The 21,529-nt window shown below is 40.2% G+C and overlaps 1 protein-coding gene across 17 annotated transcripts in view; it reads left to right on the top strand.

Moving 5' to 3' along the window:
• VTI1A (vesicle transport through interaction with t-SNAREs 1A) overlaps nucleotides 1-21,529 on the top strand; it is a 362,693-nt gene that overhangs the window by 5,670 nt on the left and 335,494 nt on the right. For all 17 annotated transcript variants that reach the window (XM_043519147.1, XM_038410869.2, XM_038410868.2 and 14 more), the window contains exons 2-3: nucleotides 8,128-8,186; nucleotides 18,569-18,679. In XM_043519147.1, the coding sequence (XP_043375082.1) occupies nucleotides 8,128-8,186; nucleotides 18,569-18,679 (170 nt within the window). The remainder of the gene's footprint in view (nucleotides 1-8,127; nucleotides 8,187-18,568; nucleotides 18,680-21,529) is intronic.

The following is a 21,529-nucleotide window of genomic DNA, read 5'->3' as shown; positions in this document are numbered from 1 at the left end:
CCCTAGCACTTGCACCAGGAAATTGTCCCCTACGCTTTCCAAAAACTTCCTGGATTGTCTATGCACCGCTGTATTGCTCTCCCAGCAGATATCAGGAAAATTAAAGTCACCCATGAGAATCAGGGCATGCGATCTAGTAGCTTCCGTGAGTTGCCGGAAGAAAGCCTCATCCACCTCATCCCCCTGTGTCTGTGCGGATTTGTTCTTGTGCTTTTTCAGGGAGTTTCTTGAGCAAATGCTGTAGTTTCTTTTGGTAACCTTCAGTGGGATCAGAGGGTAATGGCTTGTAGAAAGTGGTGTTGGAGAGCTGCCTAGTAGCCTCTTGTTCATATTCCGACCTATTCATGATGACGATAGCACCTCCTTTGTCAGCCTTTTTGATTATGATGTCAGAGTTGTTTCTGAGGCTGTGGATGGCATCGTGTTCTGCACGGCTGAGGTTATGGGGCAAGTGATGCTGCTTTTCCACAATTTCAGCCCATGCACGTGGGCGGAAGCACTCTGTGTAGAAGTCCAATCTGCTGTTCCAACCTTCAGGAGGAGTCCACCCAGAATCCTTCTTTTTGTTGTGTTGGTAGGAAGGTCTCTGTGGGTTAATATGTTGGTCAGAGGTGTGTTGGAAATATTCCTTGAGTCAGAGATGTCGAAAATAGGATTTTAGGTCACCACAGAACTGTATCATGTTCGTGGGTGTGCTTTTTTCTTTTGTATTAAATGAAAGAGGAAATCCTGCTTGTCATCTTTACTTGGGTGTTGTAAGGATTAGTTATTTCAGGACTTGAAAAATCTATTTACCTATTTGCTAGTTATGGGGGGAGGGAAGGGCCTAAATTGTCATTTTTGGTAGGACTCAAACTTTTATTTAAAATCTTTTTTTTTTTTTTAAAGAATTGTAATACTTAAGCTGTAAACTGGTAAACCACATGTAAACTGGTTTTGCATTATTTTCCTGAGCCTACAGACAGCCCTCTTTCTGATAGATGTGATGCCTTTGCAGGGCTATGATGGTATTAGGTACATCATAAGAATTTGAGGGAACAGAATAAGATGGGAGTAAAATGTGATTTAAAACATGTCTTACTAAGCAGATACAATCCTGAATACATTCAGGGAGCAGATTTCTTCTTTGGTCACTTCTCAGGGTAAACTTTGTTTTAAAATGACTGTCATTTATGTATTCTTTCTATTTGAACAATTGACGTTGTACCAGGAAGATTAATGTATTTTTCCAGCCATTCACCAATGACATTATAAAATTAAAAAAATCAAAGCTACTTCTGGTTCAAATTAAGATTTTCTTGGTGAAATATTACTGTTCACAATCTAAAATTAGTGATAGAGGATTAACATTGTTAGAAAACCTATTGTAAAACCTTTAAGCATTTAGGGTTTTTATTAGTAAGCAGTAATTTAAGAAGTTAAAGAACAAGCTGATTGGTGAAAGCCAATTGCTAACAAAAGTTAAATGGAGACCATTATATTGGTTGAGAAATGTCCCTAATCTAGTATATTTAAATTCTTTTGACATCACTTGCATTTTCCATATAAATGTCTTGTATGCATTGTGAAATCCTTATAATGGCGCTGATTGTTTGTGCACAGAAATGAGACACAGTTGATTTTTATCTGCATGTGGTTGGCAGTGGAGGCAATAGACATCTTGCCAGCATCATTTTCAAACTGAATTTAAAAAAAAATATATTTTTTTTCAAACTGCTGTCAGGCAGCACGAAGAAAGTACTGCTGAGGATGATGATTCTGACCATCATTAACGCAAACAGGGTGCTCCAGCTGTATTGGAATTCATGCAGGCTTTGGAGGAGATGTCACCACAGGAATCACCATGATGCTATGCAGGTGCTGATGGAGGAGCAAGAGGGTGAAACCTGGCCATTGCTTCTGCATGACCTTTTCCGGAATTGGCTTTATTCAGTAGAGCACCACTTCTGGGCTCAGCCAGCCTGTACTGACTGGTGAGACAGGACACTCTTGCAGACTTGGGTTGACCAGCAGCGGCTGCAGAACTTGAGGATGCAGAGGCCGCTTTTCTGGAAACCTGCCCAGACCTCATCCTCAGCTTGCAATGCTAGATCACCAGTGACTTCTTCAGTGTGGAATGGCATATGGCCGTCACCCCGTCTGGAAGCCTCAACACCTCGATTGCTGGCGGTCAGAAGCTGACCGATTTGGTGTTGGTAAATCTACTGCTGGTGTGGTAGTCATGGAAGTGTATGCTATTATTAAGAGGATGCTACTATTCTGGATAATAAACTTTGGAAATTATTTTTATTATTTATTATTGATGACTTTGAACATTTGTCGTTTCCATATTGCATAGGGGCCATTGATGGGAGCCACATGCCTGACCCCACCACCAGGCATTGGAATTAATCAACAGAAAGAGAAAGTTATCCATGATTATACAAGACCTTCTTGGTCATTATGGCTGGCTTGTTTACCATAATGTAGGATGGTTTGGAAAGTACCATGGGGCCAGGATCTTTAGAAACTTTCCTGTTTTTTGTAATGAAATGAATTTTTTCTTTGCTTGGTCACCATCTTGCTCAGCTCTAGAAGGACAAGCAGAGGTGGTTGAGGACTAGGGATTGGAAACATCAAGTGCATGGGGAAGGGAAGTGATAGTGCCCTTTTCTGGAAGCACCAGCTTAAATATATTTGTGTGGAAGACTGGGTGAGGGGAGGAGATTACTTTTCATTCTCCAGCCTGGCACTGTTCTGGGCATGTTGTGGGGGCTAGAGAAAAGCAGAGTGAGCAGAGGACGGAAGGTGTTGCCCAGAGGTGGAATGTGTTGTGGAAATGTGTTGTAAAATCCACCAGAACCAGTAATGTGCAATCAGTCCCTGGAAGAAAAAGCTGGTTTAGAGGGGCTATAGGAACCTAGAGGACAGATAATTGTGATACAGCCCACTAAGATTTTTTTTTTTGGATGCGGTTCCCTACCCAGCATTGTCACTGTTTTTGTCTGGGTCTCATGAGGTATCTTATGCCCCAGTTATTTTACTATTTGAGCACCTCACAATCTCTTCAATGTATTTATCCTCCCCTGTGAAGTAGGAAAGTGATTTTTACAGATGGGAAACTGAGGCACAAAGTGACTTGGGGAACATTGACACAGCAAAAAAAGACCTGTGGCAGTGAGTCTCAGAGCTCAGCAGACAGCTCAACTGTCCTGGGCTGGGGCTGTAGGGCTAAAAATAGCAGTGTATTGGAGCCTGGGATTCAATACCCTTCCCTTTATTCAGTTTCAGAGCCCAGGCTCTAGCTTGAGTCCAAACATCTACATTGCTATTTTAGCTCCACAGTCTGAGCCTGAGGACATTGACCTGGGCTCTGAGATTTGCTGCCCAGGTCTCTTTTTACTGTGTAGCGGATACCCTAAGTGACTTGCCCAAAGTCACACAGGAAGTCTGTAGTGGAGCAGAAATTGAATCCAGGTCTTCTCAGTTGCAGGCGGACAGCCTTCCTCCTATCCATCCATGTCTCTGATTGGGTCGTCACTGGCTTCTCCAGCTTGTTTTCAGGCATACTGATGAGATCTTGGCTGTCCGGTTCATTTGCTCCTGGTCAGGGTCTGTGGTTGGCTGTATGGTTTTTGAAAAGTTTCTACCTCATCACAGATCATGGCCAAACTCTCCAAAATTTACTGGGATTCTGCGATGGCATCTCGGGCAAAAATCACGTCCAGCTCCTCAGAGTATACACATGTGCTAGGAATGTTACTGGAGATCTGGTATTTGTCTTTGGTGACTTTGCAATTCTTTTGCAGCTTTTTGGCTTTCCCTGATGTGTGGTCTGGGAACACCCCTTCTTCAGTATTTGCTCTAATGGTAGATCTTTGCTTTCTGGCAGCTACTGGAAAGATGAGACTGAATTTTCTCCTCTACCCCGAGGGCAAGGAATCCCTTTCCTGATGGGATCATGAGGAAGTGGTGTCTGTGACCTTGACATGAGTGAATTGTAAACAAAGGGGTGGCGGGGGAGTGTCTCCAGTCAGGATGAACCTGGAGCAGTGGAAGGTGCACAGGTAACCACATAGAGTAACAATCCAGATGTGAGGTAATGCAGAGTGAATGAATAGTGGGAGGGCTACCTGAAGTGATCACTCAAACTGGGGATGCTTCCCCATGACTCTTACAGTGGTATAACTCATTCTGAAATAGTTGTCACTTCCAAATTGGATTAATTATATCCATTATATATATAATGGGATAAAAATCAAGATGAAGTGAGAAAACATCATTTGTGAACACAAGGCAACTCGCGCTGAAAAAACTAAAGCTATATGGTAAAAACTGTTTTTGTTAACACAAAGCCTCAGACATCGCTGTAAAGAGGAAAAGTTGCAGTTACTCTAGTGTTCTGCTTTTTTTGTCGGCTATGTTAATTAGACAGGACAATACCATTTTCTACAATGTTGAAAAAAGAAGAATGTTTTAGAATGAGCATGGGAGGGGGGGAATCCTTGGAATTTTGCCATTGGTCTAGCTGGATCTGGGTTGTCACTGCTTACTTGATTTTTGCCTAATGTTTGAGACTAGTTGAAAGTTAGAAAGGTCTTTTGCAGTGGGTGTTGTTTTTGAAGACTGGCTGGGCTACAGTGCTTTTCTGGGGATCTGGCAAGTTCACTTCTGTGAAGGAGACCCTGATGGCTTCTGTAGCTGACTGCATAGTTCTTAACTGTCTTTCACCCTTTTAAAATTTACTAATTTAACATTTTATTGTACAGTTGGTGTGTGGGCTTTGTGTACATGTTTGTGTCGTGTTGTTGTGTCATGGCTGACCCACGCAGAGATAATGGATTTATTAGTAATACTAATAAGAAGATCATCTCCCTTAGCTCTGGTGTTAAAAGCCTCTTGCCTTCTCTTGAAGTGAGAGGACCCTGGTTTAGTTCCAGTCCATGGGGACAGAATGCACCCCTGTATTCACACCCTATACACAACTGTAATAAACTTTGTACAAGGCATGTCACGTGAGGCATCATTTGAAAACTCGTAACGTGCTAATCAGTAAGGCTACATTTTAGTCACGGGTATTTTTAGTAAGTCATGGACAAGTCATGGGCAATAAAAAAAAAAAAATTGAAAGCCCGTGTCCAAAGACCTGTCCATGACGTGTACTGTATACCCTTGACTAAATCTTGGTGGGAGGGGTGGCCCGGGGGGGCACTGCAGGTGCTTGGGGGGGGGTGGTGGCTTGTAGGGGCTCTGAGGGTGCTCGTGGGGGGGGGGTGGCGGCGGCGACCCAATACACCTGCTGGTGCTGGGAGCGGGGGGCGCGGTCAGCAGGGCTGTCAGTCTCCCCGCCTGGCTCTGCGCCTCCCTGGAAGTGGCGATATCCCCCTCCCTCAGCTCCTAGCTGAAGGCCCTGGCTTTGCAGCTCCAGTTGGCCAGGAATCATGGCCAATTGGAGCTGAGGGGGCCGGTGCCTGCAGGCAGAGGCAGTGTGCTGAGCCCCCTGGCTGCGCCCCCACCTAGGATCCGTGGGATGTTGCCGCTTTCAGGAGCCCCCCTCCTCCACCAGATATGTGCCGCTCTGAGCCCTCACTCCTTCCTGTGCCCCATCCCTGAGAACCCTCCCACATCCAAACTCCTGTTGTTGTTGGGGAAGGGGGAACACGGTGGCCCAAGACTGCCCCAGCAGCAGCAGGTATGCCTGACCCAGGGGCTTAGGCAGCCCCTGAGCCAGCCACATCGGCCACTGCGGAAGTCACGAAGGTCCCAGAAAGTCACAGAATCTGTGACAAACTCAGTCTTACTAATCAGTAAAATGCATGTAGCACCATCATGTATAAAGTTATGAACTGTGATGTTGTATATAAGAAAGCTGAAAATTTATATCACTGTTACATAATTTCCATAAATCTTATACAAAATGAATCATGTAAGGTGTTAATGGAAAAGTTGTTTTGCTAAGCATGATTATACTGTTTATAGGCAAGTATCATCTTTTGTATCTGAAGTTTATGAATATTGGCTATGTGCTTGTATCTTAAACCTGTGTTTATATTCCTGGATGACACCCTCTAGATAAATTTACATCATGTCTAGACAGCTATGTATTGATGGCCGATCAAGGACATGCAGCTCTCACAATGGGCCATAGAAGAAACTCATCCCGCCCAGATAGGTCTGCCTGAGGATGCTTCAGACAGCAAGGGGCCAATGGCCACATACTGTGAATCAGCAAACGGTGATATGCTCATGTGACCCTGGACTCCATCTTGGGCCAGTAACTTTCTGCACACAAGGTTTATGGGCTTCATTTGGGACAATCTATTTCCATGCACATGGCAGAGGATATAAAAAGACACTTGAGACATCTCCATGTTGCCTCTTTTTTCCTGCGCTAATTGTCTGGTCTGTGGATTTACAACTAAAAGGAGCATCCTGAACTATAGACTGAAGACCTTCCAATCTTTTGGAAGTTACCAGAAAGACTTTACAAGCCAGCAGTCTATTCCATCACTGCTTCAAACCTGATATAAGGACTTTGCAATCATTTGTATGTATATGATCTATTAACCATTTATAACTCCCTTCTTTTCTTTTATTAATAAATATTTAGTTGGCTTTCTGAGGGTTGGCTGACAGCATCGTATTTGGGTAAGATCTGTGATTCATATTGACCTGACGGTATATGTGTGATCCTCTGGGATTAATAAGAAACTCGCATATGATGAATTAGGTTTTCAATTTTAGACCTCTTTATCTGGTTGGGAGCCAAAGGCTGGAATGCCTAAGGGGGACTGTATGGTAAACTTAAAAAGTATCTTTGCTCTACTATTACTTGTTCAATTGTAATGCAATGGAAGCTAAAGGAAAAGTAGGTAGTTAACTGGTGTGTTACTGCAGGAGGTCTCTTGTTACTGGCTTGGTGAATCTAATTATAGAATAAACTACCAGTTTTGGCAATTTTCTGCCTTATTTCTTGCAGTCTGTCCTGAGTATGGCATTTGCACTGTGGCCCATCCCAGGCACCTGTTCACATGAATATCAACTGAAATCATGACTGAAGCACATTTCTCCGATAAGTCTGGGGAGTAGTTAAACCTGTTTCTCAAAAACAAAGGACTGGCTCCCTAGCCAGGTGTCAACAAAGCTGATGGGCCGTTACTTACCAAGTGGCCATGCTTTGGCAAGAAAGGGGGAAAGGGGCAAAGAAATCTGCATCTTATCAAAGAAACAGCATGGAGTCTCCTTCCTCTAGCAGACTGCTTGTCTCCTGGTTCTCAGCTGGAAATGCTTTTCAGAGAGGGATTAAAACTATAAAAAGGAGGGGCAAACACCTCAAGGCATTCCTCTCTCTCCTTGTCCATCTCTCTCATTGCACCTGAGGAGACGAAAGGAGCTGTTGAACTCTATGGGAGTTTGGTCAGTAAGTGCTGGAAATGTGATGAAAAACTTAGCTTGAATTTAATATACTGTAATTTGTTAAGTTAGGCACTAAAAAACATTTTATCTTTCTTTTCTTGTAATCATTTTTGAATTTTATACCTCATTGCTTGTACTCAAAATCTCTCTTTGTCGTTAATAAACTTGTTTTATTGTTTCATCTAATCCAGTATGTTTAAATTGAAGTTTCTGGGTAACTCCATTTAGGGTGATAAATTGCGTGTATATTATTACCTTAAAGGAATAATGGACTTCATATATTTGGACTGCTGGACAGTATATGACGTACATTTCTGAGGGGGGAAATCCGAGATTGGGTGTGTGTTGGGGTCACCCAGCTGGTGAGAGCCAGAGTGTAACCCAAGTGTGGTTGGCAGGCTGCAGCTACACATAGATACTCAGGGTGTGACTTGCATGCTGGAAGGCTGTTTGTGAGTGGTCCTGGTGGGAGCTACTACCAGCAACGTATTATAAGGCACTCAAGGTTGCAGGACAGAAGTGACATAGCCCCTCACTAATCTGGATTGCACCTCAGTATGTCACAATTTTATATACTAATTTTACACCAAAAAGGTTCCTTTGTGTCAGATACTAAGAACTAGCGCAGATAAGCTTTTTCTAAAATTGTATACATGACTTTTTTTTTTTTTTTTTTTTTTTTTTTGCTGGGAAGAGCAAAATTTTATTTCTCTCTTCATAATTCTATTTTAGATGAGAAGAAGCAGATGGTTGCAAATGTGGAGAAACAGCTAGAAGAAGCAAGAGAGCTGGTACGTCACAGAATTTTGAATGTTATATGAAAATTCCTGTGGAACAAATAAATGAAAGTACCATTAATGTAATATTCAGCATATACAGTATTCAGAAATAATGTCCTGTCCATAGTAATGTGAGACTTTTATTAGAATATGAAACACAAGCAGGAAATGTATCAAACATCACAATCTTCTGTTAAGTAACATATTCTCTGTACCTTTGTAGTAGACTTTTAGTAGGGTTACCATATGCCCGTATTTTCCCAGACATGTCCCCCTTTTTGGTTCTTAAATTGCCATCCAGGAGGAATTTTTAAATATCTAAAAACGTCCAGGATTTTGCCATTATTATTTTTCCCCAAAGAAGAGTTGATCAAGAAAGAGAGTGAATGTTGATCACTTGAGAGTGTGCCCGCTTTTTCCCCCTAGCTCCCAATGCTTGTGCCACGAAACAGCTGTTTTGCGTGGCTGGGTGGGAGGGGGGAGGAGGGGAAACGTGGTGTGCTCAGGGGAGGAGGCGGGGCCGGGGCAGGGATTTGGGGAAGGGGTCCAATGGGGCACGAAGGGGGCAGAGTTGGGGCGGGGACTTGGGGGAAGGGGTTGGAATGGGGGGCAGTGAAGGGGTGGAGTTGGGGCGGGGTGGGGGGTGCAAGCAAATCCTTCCCCACCCCCCGGTGGAGTGTCCTCTTTTTTGAATGTTCAAATATGGTAACCCTACTTTTAGGGGCTTTGAGGTATTTTTTTAGAAATCTGTGTGTGGTAACTTTGTATTTCTGTAATGCCTTAACATTCGAAGATCTTAAAGTGCTCTAGAAACCCTAATTAATATGACCTGCCTAATATGCTTGTGAAGTAGATATTGGGTAAATTGAGGCACAGAGCTGTTAAGTGAGATGCCTGATATCTTACTGGGATTTGGTGGTAGTACTGGATATTGATCCTAGAAGACATTGTCTAGATATTGGATATACTTTGTTCAAAGTGTTCTACTGAGACACCACATTCCAATAAACAGCTGTGGGGTTTTATAGTATTCCCACTATCAACTGTCATATTTCTTATGATAAAAAATAGTGCAGACATTATAAGAAGGGAAAAATATGTGCTAGAACAGTAAATAATGGATTTCAGGTGGTAAATATCCAGATATGTGGCTTGGGTGTGCCCAGAATATCAGGGCAGTTATTTATTGTATGTATTCATGCAGGAAGTTATGTAAGAGGAGTATGTGTGTGTGAGAGAGGAAATGCTGCTTGTAATAACATCCATGGATGGAAGGCAGTATAAGAGTGCAAATTCTTTTTCTAATGTTTGTTAGATTGATATCAATATGAGTAATGTAATCTTAGCCTTTCATCAAAGCATTAACTTCTTCTCGTAATATGTAGCTTGATAATTTCATCTCTGCACCTTGTGTGGGAGGTTTGGAGCACTTCAACTAAAGTATACGAATCTTATTGCTTGTATTCTTGTTATTTAGGCTAAGGGCTGGGTTCTGCTTTTGATTGTGCACATGTGATTCCTACTGACCTCACTAGATGGCCTGTACTTGCTTCTGGTGGCTGAAATGGGCCCTTATTCTCATGAATTCTCAAGCCAGACAAAGTCAGGGAAGCTCCTAATTGTCTGAACTGTTTTTCCTCCTTCCTCATCTTCCCAGTCTAGCTAATAAGGCTCCCAGCTGAATCCTAGTAATTACTCAGGAAGGAGCTTCTTCATAATAAATGGAAATAAATTTTTTTTTTTTCAAGTCCAGCAAACAAGCTTTCGGTTTCTCTTTGCCTAAATGTCTGGGGTATAGTTTAAGTTGTGGCTGAGGGGACAATGAGATGTGGTATTCAATTGCACCTGCGATTGGCTTTTTCCACATGGTGGATAGCAGTTCACTTGTGCGGGATTTGGGCTCCCTGTTACAATTGGATTATGTGTTTGATCTACTAGTTTCAAAAATATAGCCTGTGCATTATGCTATGGAGCTGAATTTATTGATTCCATTCCTAACCTTTCTAAGTAATTATGTCAGTGATCCTGTTACTGCATGTTATGAGCACTAGTGATGGGTTCTGTTTAAACTGTACACACTCCAGTGCTGGGACTGTCATATTCTTGTCATACATTTTATGATACTGTAGAAATGCTTTTTTACTCCTGAGCATGGGGATACAAGAGGGTGATACAGCCAAAGCAAATTCATAATGTGTGCTTACACAGCTGGAGCCCTTGTTTCACAGTCAGATCCCTCCTTTGGTTAGAACCGTGGGCAGGAACTTGGGAGATTTGGGGTCAATACCTGACTCAGCCACAGACTTTTTGTGTAACCTTGGGAAAGTTACCTAATATCTCTGTCGTGGTATCCTCCTTCTGAAAAAGTGATACTATTATTTCCCTACCTCACAGGTCTGTTCCAAAGATAAATTTAAATGATTGCTAGGTGCTTTGATATTATGATGATTGGAGCAATGTAAGTATATAACAGACCTTCTCTTTTCTCTCTCCCTCACAGTATTAGTACAAGGCAATTACATTGTAAGTGTTTTGGTGACAAATCATTCAAATTTGGTTTTCTGTGCAAAGTAATTTTCTACCATCGTTGTTGAAATGAGCAGAAATGGACTTAATGACTTATTTTTCTCCTTGTGTCATAATAAATACAAATTTGGATGATATTTTCCCTTAAGATTAAAAAGAAAATCCTCTTTTAACATTTTCATCCTAATGATGATCTTAATTTAATGTACTTCATTTCTCTTTCACGCTTTTGTTTTTAGATCTCCTCGCTAATGCTACTAGACAGGTGATTAATGCTATTATTGGTTTTAAGCAATTACCTAACATGTCTGTGATCAATGCCAAGGCTTGGATTTAATAATCAATGTGAACAAAAACTGCTAACAACAGAACTGATTTAAAAAGTTTCCTTTTAAATTAGGAGCTACAATAGAAAAACAAAACAAACCATTGCCCTAAACTGCTACCACTTGTAGTCTTGGTGCATAGATTTGCTCAGTTGTACTGTCTGATCAAAGCACTATCATTGGAAAAACTTTTCTTGTTTTAATTCACTTTATTTTGCTTCCTTCTTGGTGATAGTGCTTTTATTTATGCCATTTATGCCCCAAGGGTTAATTGTGGTAACCAATATTTTCTGTCTTTTAGCTGGGTCAAAGCGCAATGCCAACTGATTGAATAGAGTTGGCTTTGGATATGTAATTTCTTTCAGCCTCCTAGACTCCCTTAACAAAAGTGAGATCTAAAACAAATGATCTCTTAAATAAAAGGTTATACTCTTAACTTCCTATCTGTAGGAATGCTATTTTGATGGTATTTATGCTTTCAGAAAAACACAGTAGTCCAGTTCTGATGCCACGCTTCAGGAAAGATGCGGGCACCTTAGAGTCCAGAGGAGAGCAACAGAAATATGTTAGGTTTTCTATAATTTTATTATGAGGAAAAGTTAAAAATATTGGACATGTTTAGTCTTGAGAAAAGAAGACTGAAGGGGGACCTGATGCATCTTCAAATATGTTAAGGGCTGTTTTAAAGAGCATTGTTATCAGTTGTTCTGTGCCTACTGAAAGTAGGACAAGAAGTAATGAACTTAATCTGGAGCAAGGGAGATTTAGGTTAGATCAGTGGTTTTCAACCTTTTTCACTTGTGGACCCATAAAAATTTTTGAATGGAGGTGTGGACTCTTTTGGGAAATTTTAGACGTAGTCTGCAGAGCTCCACGGGACTGCGGACCACAAATTGAAAACCACAGGGTTAGATATTAGGAAAAACTTCATAAAGGTAGTTTAAGCTCTGGAATAGGCTTCCCAGGGAGGTTGTGGGATCGCCACCACTGGATGTTTTTAAGCACAGATTGGACGAACACCTGTCAGGGATGGTCTAGTTTTACTTGATCCTGCCTCTGAGCAGAGGGTTAGATTTGATGACTTATCGGGTCCCTTCCAGCCCTCCATTTCTATGATTCTAGGATACCTGAGAATTAAGAGGTTGTCTTTTTGAAGTACAAGAGATAACTGGAGGGCTAACCTACATGCTATGTATGCATCTTCTTTCTGTGATGATAACCTGGCTGTGTAGTACACAAATTTCACATTTAATAAAGTTGCATTTCAGAATGTGCTAAAGTAATTTTCTCATATTGTTAGAAAATAGTATTTGTGTGGCTTAGTTTTGTTTGCTCCAAACACTTATTGTTTACCTCAGGTCTTTAGAATCCAAACAGTATTACAGTTCACATAAAATGCTGGAAAAAAAGCAAGCCTGAACAATTCGTTTGCATAATTCTGTGCAGCTAAGAGAGAGACTGCCACTAATGGAGCTGTAGACCTCTGTGAAGTCTCTCTGATAGCTTTCAGAAATCATTGTTCGCAGATAAGAAATTAACCTTTTATGCAGAAGGTATTATCCTCTCTGAGAATAAATTGGTTAACATTGGATAAGAATTTCTGTTGCGCAGTAAATGTCATAAAGGAATGACCTGCTGATCATGACATTTTGAAATGAAAAGGATAACCTCGGACCTAAATATAAATGTATATATTTATGACAACAACATCATGGTCAAAAAAATCTGGATATTTGGCATTACTAGCACAGAGGACACTCGTGGATTTTCTTTTTTAAATGGCTATTTGAGGGACCTGCAATCATTACATACTCTTTTGCCTGGAAAAAATTGGAAGGACACTAATATGATATTCCAATAAATAGTCTAAAAGCAGTTGTTGAACTGTTCAGTAAGGAATCCTAAATCCTCTTTGTGACTCTACTCCAGCACTAACCAACGTGTGGAAGGCTTTTTGTAAGAACAGCAAGTAACTGAGAAGCCTTGGTTTCATCTATGCATCTTTGTCACTTACCACTATGGTGCCTACATGGTGTTAGGAGTAAGGCTCACTCATTTTGGATAGACTCTGGATTAATTTCCAATGTCAAGCATATTTTTGATCTGTGGATGAAGCTAAATGATCTAACGAGGAAAGCTCATGATGTAACAAGGAAGGGAGATAAGTAAAAAGAAGCTCCTCACCTGCTGGGGGAGTATTTATTTGTATTTGGTTTTTTGTTATATTCGAATGCCAGATTCCACTTGTATGGCTAATTCTGCTAGTTATTGTATCACCAGGTTGGCTTTATGAAGTATTGATACTACCATATCTGTACTTGCATAGGGTGCTGCCTGTAGCTGCGTTTTCATCAGGAATAAGTAGGCACTTTCCATGGCACATGCTACCAAGTAGTTTAATTTGCTTTAATAGCGCCAGTATTTATCAAGTGTGTGTACTTAGTAGCAGCAAGCTACGAAACATTCATGATTCTTTGAATATTGGGGTGCTTCTCTTCTTAAGCTGCATTGACTAGAAGAGAACAGGTCTGCTGTTACATGCAGGAGAAGGCAGCTGGTACGCAGTATAAGGACAGACACCAAATAGAGCATATTATTGGATACCTATCATGTGCATGTATGTTGTTGTCATGAATTACTGCATTAGAAATCTGTTTTTTAAAAAAGTAGGAAAATTGGGTAAAATGTGTAACTCTTGCTCCTGGCTGAGATAAAGCATTTTGATACCAGTTGTATTTTTAATTTGTTTCAGGGATTCTCAACCCATTTATTGTTGTGGGCTGCATATGCAGCTCTCTGTGTGTTATGTGGGCTGCATCCACACAATATATATATTACCTGTATGGCCATGACAATGTCACATGGGCTGCAGCTGTGAGGTGATTGGGCCTCAAACGGCCCATGGGCTGAGAACCACGGATTTATTTGCTCACTGCATCCATCCTGTGGCATCCAATTCTTCCCCAGTAAATCTGATATTTTGTTTGGGGGCAGGAGTGGGGGGGGACTCCTCTATGCATAGTAAATTCTGAGAGAATCAGTCTTCATAAAGCTTTGGGAGAGGAGGCAGTATATACTGACACTTCAGTAATTTGCCTATTCTTTGTTCTTTTGCAGTTGACTATCAAGATATTCAAAAAACTAATAACTAAAGGACACATCACTTTTGATAGGCTAAGATCTGTACCAGAAATGGGCAGGAGTGTTGTGCTGTGTGGTCTTCTAAGCTTGCTGTGGTCTATTCCTAAGCTTTGTTCTTAGCCATTGAGGGTGTGGGTAGGTTAAGTTGAAACATATGTGAATCAAGAGATCTAGTTATATTTTCCAATTGTCTAAATTTATAATCTGTTCCTGATTATGAAATAAGAGTAGACAGTAATACTTCTGTTGTGGGAATCATTCTGAACAGCTGTCCCCACAGCTGTAAGAACTGAAAGACTATATCTCCCATGATTACATGTTACCTACTTTTCCTTTAGCTTCCATTGCATTATGATTGAACAAGTAATAGTAGGGCAAAGATACTTTTTAAGTTTACCTTCAGTTTTCTTTTTTCATGCTTTTTTTCAAGAAAAAATGTTGAAATCTAGCTTTACTCATCTTGATTGTATTTGTAAGACTAATATAATATTTGTAAGCATGCATGCTGAAATCTATGATTAAGCATGAAACTTGATTATATTTAATAGCTGCAGAATGAAATCTGTTTTCTCTGTTATAGTATATATACTGCATGCCTCGCATGATATTCATGAAAAGTTACCAGCCGGGGGGAGGGGAAATCTGCTTGTCTACTCTCATGATGACAGCAAGGAAGAAACTTCATTCTTTTTCAACGAAGCGTGTAAACTTATGCAATGCTTATATATAGTTTGGGACAGCAAAACCATGTTATTTGCATAAAGGACCAATGCAGATTAATCCAAAATTTTGAGCAGGATATACTGTTCACCCTCTAAAACTGCTGCAAGCTCATTTAATGTGAAAACTAAAGTAAGTGAGAGCCAATAAGCAGCTCAGACAGACTCCCATAACGATGGAGATAGGGTGAAAAGTTGAGCTAACTGATCATATCTTTAACCCTGGCCACTGTTTGGCTATGGAGGGTTCTCAAAAGAGAGAGTAACTTAAAAACTATGCAAATCCTCACAAATTTATCCCAGAGACTCACTCCCTTAATGGAATCAAAAACTGATTTCAGATCAAGAAAGGCTTTATAAAACTTCCCTTCTTGGAGGAACAAAGTTTATAAATTGGGTGAGAGAGGGCAAAATAACTGTTGGTAGAGCAGTCCTTCCTGAAATCGGCTTGTTCCTCAACAAATAAATTACAGCTCTTTCCAATCCTCTAATCTCCACAGGAGATACTTGGTATGGATATTAAAAACCATGTCTAAAAGGCTAATAGGTCAATAATTTCTAGGGCCATTTGTCACCTTTGGTGGGGAGGTACAATCCCTATTTATTTTTATTAGTAAATAATTTTGCTAACACAGGGGCCCATCAAACAGTATAGTCCTTATAGACTTCTGCTGGGATAAAATCCTCCCCTTTATTGTACTGGTTTTATCAAAATTCTGACTTCCATGGTGGAGATTGTGGGCCATTCTGGATAAGGATAGCAGGTGAGGTCCATCAAGGTAGACCAAACCAAAGGGTTAATAGATGGATTGTTGTTATACAAGGCAGAAAAACGTCTCACCCCAGACATGCTTTGGAAAGAACGTCTATTTTTCCATTAGTCTTGTAGTAGACCATTGCTGCCATCATCTAAAATAGAGGAGATTTTTGTTTGTTTGTAGCAGTGAATTCACATTTCTTCTAAAGGACCTTTTGATGATCCAATTTTTTCTATTCAGCATTTTTTATGGTCGTTTCTAGGGATAACTAATATCTTAATAGGATAAGAGGAATATTATTTCTCACAGCCCCTGCAATCTGAAACTGTTTTTTGTAAACTGAAGCAATCCGAGTCATGACAGATTCTCTTATCTTCTAAAGGATAAAAGATCTCTCTCTTTTTTTTTTTTAATGGTCAAGTCATCCTATAATTTAACAATCTCAGTTTGTGTGTGCTTGTGCTCGTGCTCGAGAATTAAGGTCCAAAAAGCTGATTCTTCAAAACTTAACAAATCACTGGGTACGAGCTTCTCTCTGACTTGAGGCTTCACTACTACTACTATCTAGTGCTTCTCATTAGATCTCAAATTGCTTCTCAATCTTTAATATATTTATCCACAGCATCTCTGTAAAGTTGGCAAATGTTAGAAACCCTATTTTTACGGATAGTGTCTGTGTATTAATTCCCTTGACTTGCCAATGGTGATATAAGAAGTCTTTTAATGGAGTAGGGAACTGAACTTGGGTCTCCTAAGTCCTAGGCTTGTGCCCTAATCACGGTATCAAATAACAGATTCCACTTAATATACCTTGATTTACACTTTCAAAATCAGGAGTAAAACAATCTGTCAAAATCCCTCTGGGAAAACTTGGCTGAAGGGCAGAAATTCACCTCCAGGTGTTAATGATCACTGTCTGTAAAAGCCACTATAAAACTAGAGAAACAAGACCACCTTAAAATAGAAACTGCAATATAGTCAAACACATTGCCCCATCTAGAAGATGAGTGTAAAATGACCCTCCAGATCATTGCCATCTCTACCATTCAAAGTCTCCAGGCAAAATCTATTTAAAATTACAGAAAATTTACAACCTGGAGTATTTCTTACCTTGTCCTTAGCATGTCCGGGGGAAGGGAAGATCACACCCTGTTAAATGAGGTAGGGGAAAAACTAAAAAAATTCCTTATCCCCAGAATTTGGTTGGTCATAAAAAATTCCCAAAAGAACAAAGATTGCTGATGAAAACTTTTCCGTAGGCAAGTCAATGAGAGATTCAAGCCCTACTCAGAAAGGCACTATAGAAAGAGTAGTTTGAAGTGGCATATGTATATGCAGGGCTAATGGAGTACATTTATTTGAGGAAAATAATACTAGAGGCTTGAAAATGGGGATTGTCTGGTGTTATTTACTAGTTATAACATTTAACTTAGAGATGAGCAGGGCAAGACCATTTGCAGGTTTACCCCTCTTTGCATGCTTAACATCCTTTTCAGAATTCAAATACAGATTCAAAGCTTGGTAAATCGGACTCGTACTTAGAAACCCAAATCAAGAGGAATATAGAGGAATATATAGTGTTTATTATATTATTATAAATATTATTATATTATTATTATATTATTATCAATATAGAGGAACACTAAATCAAACTGAGATAAATAGTTACTGAAATCCAAATCCTGGGAGTTAGTTTTAAGGCGAGCCGTATTCCATACACAGCTTTGATAAATGTTTTGGTGGAATCCCTGTCAGGCCCATCTAGTCAATCCCCTTCCCTTTCTAGGGTCTGAAAATTTGTTATGAAAAACCGCACTATTGGGTTTGTGATTGAGCCTAAACGTCCCAGGATAGTGGTCTTCAACTCTCCTGGATGGAACGTAGGACTTGAGTAAAAGGATCTGCGGTTGGGCAGAGTAACAGGTTACAGTCCAACAGAATTTGCTTGGTGGCCTGGTCGCTCTTTTTTGTTTGCTTGTTTGTTAAAAGGAGCAAAGATTCTTTCCTGTTGCATTTCATAGGTGTTTTCCTTTTGATCTTTTAAATCTGAATATCTCTATAGTTAAGGAGAGGTTTCATGTGACAGATTTTCTTAACTGTCCACTGAAACTGGTAGTATGCAAGCCATTTAAATTACAACCACTAACTTTCAGTTTTGGAAAGTTGGGCCTAAGACAAAGAATAATATAGAAGTAAAACTTGCTTTATATATTTATTTCTCTTTATTACCAGAAACTATTTAGTGAAACTATGCTGACCAATTTCCCATTAAGTAGCATATGTGTTCTGAATAGATCAGGCAGAATGGCTTTTAAATGAATATTTTGTAAACCCATTGATTAAATCAGGTGCCTTTCCTGTGGCATGAGACTGAAATTTCAAACTGGAAATAGAGTTTTCTGTATAAATGCTTATCTATCTCTCATAAAATTCTGCAAATAGTAGGTTGGGACTTTACTGAAATGAAAGACTTTTCTCTTCCCGTGCCATACTGCCTGGCTGAGATCAGTGGAAAATGAGTAAATATTGTCCAGCATCCTACCGCTATTATGGAAAGGTACAATTTTTTCTGTTTTTTTTTTTTTAAGTGAACTGAAAGCAGTATTTTAAAAAGCAGATAATGGATTCTTCACTGTGGCAAAACACCATTCCCAAACAGGCAGCAGCATATAAGGAGGCTGCATAGTCTAATGGGTAGAGCAAATAATTAGTAGCTACACCATTCCTGGGTTCTAATTACTTCTGATTCACTCTGACTTCGTGCAGTTTCCTTGAGTGTCAGCAAGAGGGAGGAAAAAGTAATCAGAAGACCATACTGAAAGCTAGAGGCTGTCACTGAAATTTTGTATATAAATGTGAACAAAACAAGGATGTAGATGCACATAAAATAAACTTAAGTCTCTCTCCTGTTTTTCAATTACTAGCTTGAACAGATGGAACTTGAAGTTCGAGAAATCCCCGCCCAAAGCCGAGGAATGTATAGCAGCAGAATGAGGAGCTACAAACAAGAAATAGGAAAACTTGAAGCTGATTTTGTGAGTATATTTACGTATGATAAAGGATGGCATTTAAGAAGAAACATATCTTAGTAACTGTGTTCGGAGTGAAGTAATCACTTTCTTCCATTTCCCCAACTTTCTTCAATCAACTCCACATGGGCAGACTTTGGGGGAGAGAATAGTCTTAACTCATGCGAGGGTGGAAAGAGCTCTCCTCTCCCTGTCCACAAATGCAATAATATCTGCGCAGAGTTCTTATGTGGGAAAGAACCTCCCTAATTGTTTGCTAGTCTGCAGTCCCAGTTGAACTCTGCAGAACCCTTGCTCCTACCACTGTGTATTCCCTCTCCCCCACCCAGTCTCTCTCTCTCTGCCCACACTCTTCTAGCCCCACTTCTTGGCAAGGACTCAATAGCAGACCATTGTAGTTATACTGTGAGAAGTCACTTAATTTGATAGGGTATTATAAACTTATGAGACTAGTACAAAGTACCATGTTACCAGTTATAAACTACACTTTTTAAATGAAATGAATCCCAACTTCACTTCATTACTCAATATCCATGATTTCTTTTCCTTTATGTTTGGATGCTCATTGACTATTTTGCAAATCAGTTAGCTTCAGTGGATCTTTCAGGTACCAAATGCAAACTAGTGTGGTTCTCCTGTCCGGATGCTTGTGTTATAGCCTGCAAGCCACCACTCCTGTTTCTTTTGACTTAGAAATAGTGAACGGATTTGTGTGTACACAAAATTGATTCTAAAAGGGCTGGCTGAACACTTCAAAGCCACCTGCTATTTCTTTCTGGGTGTACGCAATACATGTGACACTATAGAGCAAGCAGCTTAATGCTCCATTGCATCCCAAGGGTTGAGCACCAGGCTGATGGACAGTGCTATCTGTAATTGAGGAGTGAACTTTATTATGTATGTTGAGACCCCTCTATGTTCCCATGGAAACTCCTTGCCCCTTTCTCACCACCTGCCATGCTCTAAACTGCTAAGAGAAGGAGATTGGCCATGTCACCTTCACAGGGAGAAGAAAAGGGAGAAACTGGAATTGAGTACGAGGTGAGGGCCCAGTGAGAACAGACTGGGATCTTTATAATGATGAAACACGGTTGCTTGGGGGAAGAGAAGGAATGAGAGTGGGGGCCTATGACTAAGCAATAGAAAACAATGATAGGTTTCAGAGTAGCAGCCGTGTTAGTCTGTATTCGCAAAAAGAAAAGGAGTACTTGTGGCACCTTAGAGACTAACAAATTTATTAGAGCATAAGCTTTCGTGAGCTACAGCTCACTTCATCGGATGCATCTCATCGGCTGTAGCTCACGAAAGCTTATGCTCAAATAAATTTGTTAGTCTCTAAGGTGCCACAAGTACTCCTTTTCTTTCAATAGAAAATAAGTGATGGAAGAGCCTGGGATGGGAATGAGGGAATGCAAACAGCGCAGAGAGAGAGAAGAAAAGAGGGAATAGATCGAAGTGATGGAAAAAAACAAGCAGGAAATTTACCAGAAAAATTGAGGAAAAGAGAAAAGGATGGAAAAGAGAATGGAAAAAAGCAATAATTATGATTAGAAGTATGTTAAGAGAGCTGAATGGTTCGGTTCACTGACTGGCCACTATAGGTAAGGTGTCACAAGCATTTGCATTCTCATACTTGTTTTCAGACACTGATAACTTTCACAGGTTTTCACTTACTGGGCTGAGATTCTTTCAGGCTTGCTCTTTACCCAAAGGTGAAGTTTCTGGAAAGTTTATGTAACCAAGGTTTGGCTGTGCATTCAAGGAGACAAGGGAGGAAAATATGGCATAAATTGTCTTGGCTTTTTGAGCTGCTCTAATAGTATAGTGATGGGGGAAAACAGCTGCAAATTTTCATTGAAATGGAAATGCCTTTTGAATACTCTTGTGAAAATCATCTTGACTGAGTTGTGATCTGTTGGTTGTAAGCAAAGAGTTCACAGCCTAATAGGAGCGCTAGATGACATCTGGAAAATGTGGTTGTAAGTACATGCCTTCTGAAGCAAATTCACTTTTATTGCAGCTGAGGGTAAGTTTCTAATTGGGAACACTGTTGGCAGTTTATGAGCAGGATTGTCTTACAGACTCACTTCTCGAGGTTCACTGCTTTTCCAAAAGAAGCTGCACATGCAAGCTGGCAGATTTAGACATCGTTCTTTATAAGGGAAACTCAACCTGGATCCCATTTACGTTGGCTACTCCTACTCTTCCTTACTGTGTGAGGGAAAGTGAAGCTGTAAGCGGGCATTTATCAATCAGCAGAATACTGGGGCTAGAGCCTAATACTTCATTTTGGGACTAAATGCAGGGGCTTAGAAGATTTTGTCTGATTTTTAAACTGAGAGGACTTTAAACCAAACACTGTCTTAATCAGTTCTCTTCCATGTTTTGTAATGTAATGATTATAGCTGTGGATGGCCCTCTCTTGGCCACTTACCTATGTAATTTAAGTAGAAGGATGTGAAAGCTGATTTAAGTCTAATAGTGTCTCTCCAAAGTGAATTGCATAAAGCATCTGGATCAGCACTTTTCTCAAACTTTAAAATGAATGACATAACTGGGACTGCAAGTTCAATTTTATACACATTGTAATGAAAAAATCTATTCTGTCAAGTTTTTTGTATGCCTGACAGAGTCCTGAAGACTTACCCCAGCTCAAGCAGTTATTGAAACCAACATTTTGGCAACATTCTTAAAACTTAAGAGCAGGATGCATTAATTCTGCACACTGTTAGATCCTTTATTTGTAAAGGAGCGGGCATTTAGATTGAGTGATGGCAGACTATTTCCAGATGGAAAGTCCACTTGTATTTAGGTTGTGCTGGCCAAAGTGGTGAGAGACTGGGTTGACACTGAAGT

The sequence above is a fragment of the Dermochelys coriacea genome, chromosome 7 (assembly GCF_009764565.3).
Source record: "Dermochelys coriacea isolate rDerCor1 chromosome 7, rDerCor1.pri.v4, whole genome shotgun sequence".
Lineage (NCBI taxonomy): Eukaryota > Metazoa > Chordata > Testudines > Dermochelyidae > Dermochelys > Dermochelys coriacea.
This window is presented reverse-complemented; position numbering and strand designations above follow the sequence as displayed.